General features: G+C 40.7%; 1 protein-coding gene across 3 annotated transcripts in view; it reads right to left on the bottom strand.

The window, feature by feature from the left end:
• Window positions 1-123: 123 nt before the first annotated feature.
• The window catches only part of RBBP5 (RB binding protein 5, histone lysine methyltransferase complex subunit), a 48,361-nt gene continuing 45,252 nt past the window's right edge, over window positions 124-3,232 (bottom strand). For all 3 annotated transcript variants that reach the window (XM_010590251.3, XM_010590252.3, XM_023548307.2), the window contains exon 14: window positions 124-2,093. In XM_010590251.3, coding sequence (XP_010588553.1) covers window positions 2,065-2,093 — 29 coding nt within the window. In that variant the 3' untranslated portion in view covers window positions 124-2,064. The remainder of the gene's footprint in view (window positions 2,094-3,232) is intronic.

The following is a 3,232-nucleotide window of genomic DNA, read 5'->3' as shown; positions in this document are numbered from 1 at the left end:
TTCTACCCAGAGTAGAGATCTAGCGTCCTCTCGACACAGAAAGCTGCATTTTCCACAGTACAAGGCAAAGCAGAGTTGGATGTTTAGAAGTGATCGGTGCTTACAAACAAACATCTACATCTGTTCTTTAATAAACATCCAATTTTATTTACAAAGCATTAAAGCTTCAGCAAGAAATACCCAAGTCTAAGTCTCATCTTGTACAAAACTACCAAACATTAAAAAACCCAACGGGAGCTGGGGGAACCGGGGAAGAAGATATACATACATTGTACAACTCGAGAAATTCAAACAGAAATGGACAGAAAGCTTCAGGAGCTGAACAAAAAAACCCAAAGCATAAATAATTATTAGGAGCTGCTGTCAGAGACAGTCTGACAAGGCTTCAGCTGCTTTTCTCAGTAGCCAGTTCAGGAGGTGGACAGAGCATAAAATCCAAATGCACAGGAAGAGGAAACCAAGGTACTTCGTGCACAGAAACAAGACAGAAACCCTCGGTATCACAGTTTGCACACGCTTGCAGCATCAGTGTAGAGAGAAATGGAATGGGTATAATGTACACAAGACAAACACCCACCTAGTGAGCCACCTACCAATCTCTACTACTGGTACAGCTCACATCAAATTTATAGGATGGACACTGGAGGAAAAATGGCCTTTAAAAACACAGATGTTTTGCAGCTGACTGAGAGAGAGCTCTCTCCTTCAACCACTAAGGGAACTGGCTCTGAAGACGGAATAGGACCGACTGATGTGTTCCACCTTGATTTCTACCCAAAATCCCAAAGCCAATCAACTTGTTCAGCTGCTTACAGGAGCACTTGCCAGCTGATGTGGATTTCACAATATGCATGGTGTTTAAACTCTCCTTTGAAAATACTAAAAGGACCACCAGGGTAACCAACTCTCGGTCAGCTAAAAAAAGCTCCACTCAGAGAGGCTAGCAGGCCCTTTCACACCCAGTTTCTTCACTCTGGATTTTCAGGGAACTTCAACCATCTAAGGTACATGTCCATCCAATCTGCTACCTTTCATATAAAGAGCAGTAAAAGCGAAAAAAAAAAAAAAAAAGAGAGAGAGCTAAGCAACCTTTCACAGAAAGGAAGTGACTGAAAACATGTAGTAAGAAACTGGGAGCATGGATACAGGAAGGAAAGGTTGATAAAAAAAAATTTACCTTCATCTTTGATTTGAATTATGTTGTTGCTGCTTTGATTTGGGACAGTTTTACTTTAGTCCTTGCATAGATTCCCCCACCCCAGTTAAAAAAAAAAAAGCTTATTTTGAGACACCTTGGTTTGTTTCTATCTCTGCAAGCCAGCATACATAGTGCAATATAAACTACTGATGATTCTTTGCTGGAGACAGATGAAACTAGTTATCTTCAAAACCCATGATCAATGCAAACAAACCAGTGCTAGAGGGAAACACAGAATGAAAGGAAAACAAGAAAAAAATCCAGCTTCTTGGGCAAAATGCGGCATGGCAGGAAGAGGGGCCGTCTTATCTTTCCTCTCTTTCTGAAAGCTTTGAAGCACTTTCTTCTGCTGTGTATCCTCTGCACACAGTACAGAAACATAGGCGTATATGGTGGGAGTGCAAAGTTAAAAACGGAAGAAAGAAAATATCCAGCGCAAGTTTCTCTAGGACACTGGCAGTAAAACAAGTCACTCCAGGACACGCACTGAGGAGAGACGGCAAACGAAGACAGGAAATAACAGGTCTCAATGATGCTAGGTTAGATGCGTAAAAACCATAGTTATCTTTTCTCCAGCAACATAACTAAACATTAAGTTTCAATGAGTCAAAGCTCCTCTGTGGTATGTTCACAAATCCTCATTCCTGAGAGCCTATTTGGACTTATGCTTGAAAGGGAAGGGAAGGGGCTTATACTTTTCTTCCATAATTCACTTCTTCATTCAAACATAAAATTCACTCCTTCCACCTCCTGGGCGGGAGGCAGAGGCCTTTGTTTTAAATTAAAGTCAATCTCAAATGATTGACCACAGTGTCCAGAGGCCACATGATGGCAAAGTGGGGAAGAACGAAGAACTTCACAGGTCTTCACAACAGTTCTGAGATTGCTCCCCCTGCTAAAGAGATTAGACACAAAAAGATTTTTTTTAGCATTACTTAGATTAGTTACATACAAGAACAAAAATGCTTGATGGATGCCGGGTGATACGTTACAGGCATACAGGGGCTAAAAATTTCTCCCTTTATGAAAAGTAATAACCAACTCCAACTCCCTATTACCCTTTACTAAAACTACAAATAATCCCAACCTCAACCCCTCACCCCAATACTTTTCTAGTACTGTCCCAAAGGGGGGAAAAAATGATCAGAGTTCTACACATTCTCTAAACTGCTGACCATTGTCTTAGGTGTTAACAAATAACGTTTAACACATCACAAAGCGTAGTAAGCAGTGGGAAGGAAATTCTAGGGTACCGCGCCTCTCAAACTCTCACATCCAACACTCAGTTGCTAAAGGATTAACAGTGAGCTACAGGCCCTTTCCCAAGCACCTCTGTTCCTGAAGTGATATTCTCTCACCACCTCTGAATTCCAAATATGGTGCAATGTTCATGAGAGACACTAACCACATCTCTGTGCACCAACAACCGATCGACTAGTAAAATCGAATGAACACTTCCCTGATTATTCCATAGAAGCTGTCCAACCTCTGAGGGGACATCCTTAAATGGGCTGCTGTGAAATATTAACTAGGAAGTGTAAAAAGAGAACAAGGTGAAGAAAATCTTCCCAGATGCCATTTGGAACAGTAAAACGGTTAAAAATTAATTGCCCAAGCTATGAAAGAAAGTAACCATTTACGATACTTTTTTTAATAGTAAAATTTTTAAAGTAAAGCTCAGGTTTTACTGGTTTTTAAAGTAAAGCTCAAGCACAGCTGACAGCTGGCAACGAAAGCATTCACATCTTCCTGACAGCAGACTGACATTATAATGAAGTCAAACTCTCCGCTGAGTACTACACTGTTAAAAATCAAACTTTCTATTGTTCAGCAAGATAAAAGCTTAGCACATGTTTTACAACTGGCTGTCAACATAAAACAGAATCATTAACCTCTTTTTAAAAAATCCTGAGGTAGAGGAATCTGTTCCACAGGGCTCAATACGCGCCTTCACCACTCTAAGGCTAGCTTTGCTGGCTGTTCCCAGGGGTACCCTGGTCATTTAGTGTTAACAGTTTTTAAATGGACACAACA

The sequence above is a fragment of the Loxodonta africana genome, chromosome 20, assembly GCF_030014295.1.
Source record: "Loxodonta africana isolate mLoxAfr1 chromosome 20, mLoxAfr1.hap2, whole genome shotgun sequence".
In the NCBI taxonomy this organism is placed as follows: Eukaryota; Metazoa; Chordata; class Mammalia; order Proboscidea; family Elephantidae; genus Loxodonta; species Loxodonta africana.
Note: the sequence above shows the minus strand (reverse complement) of the source record. Positions and strands in the feature narration are given on the sequence as shown.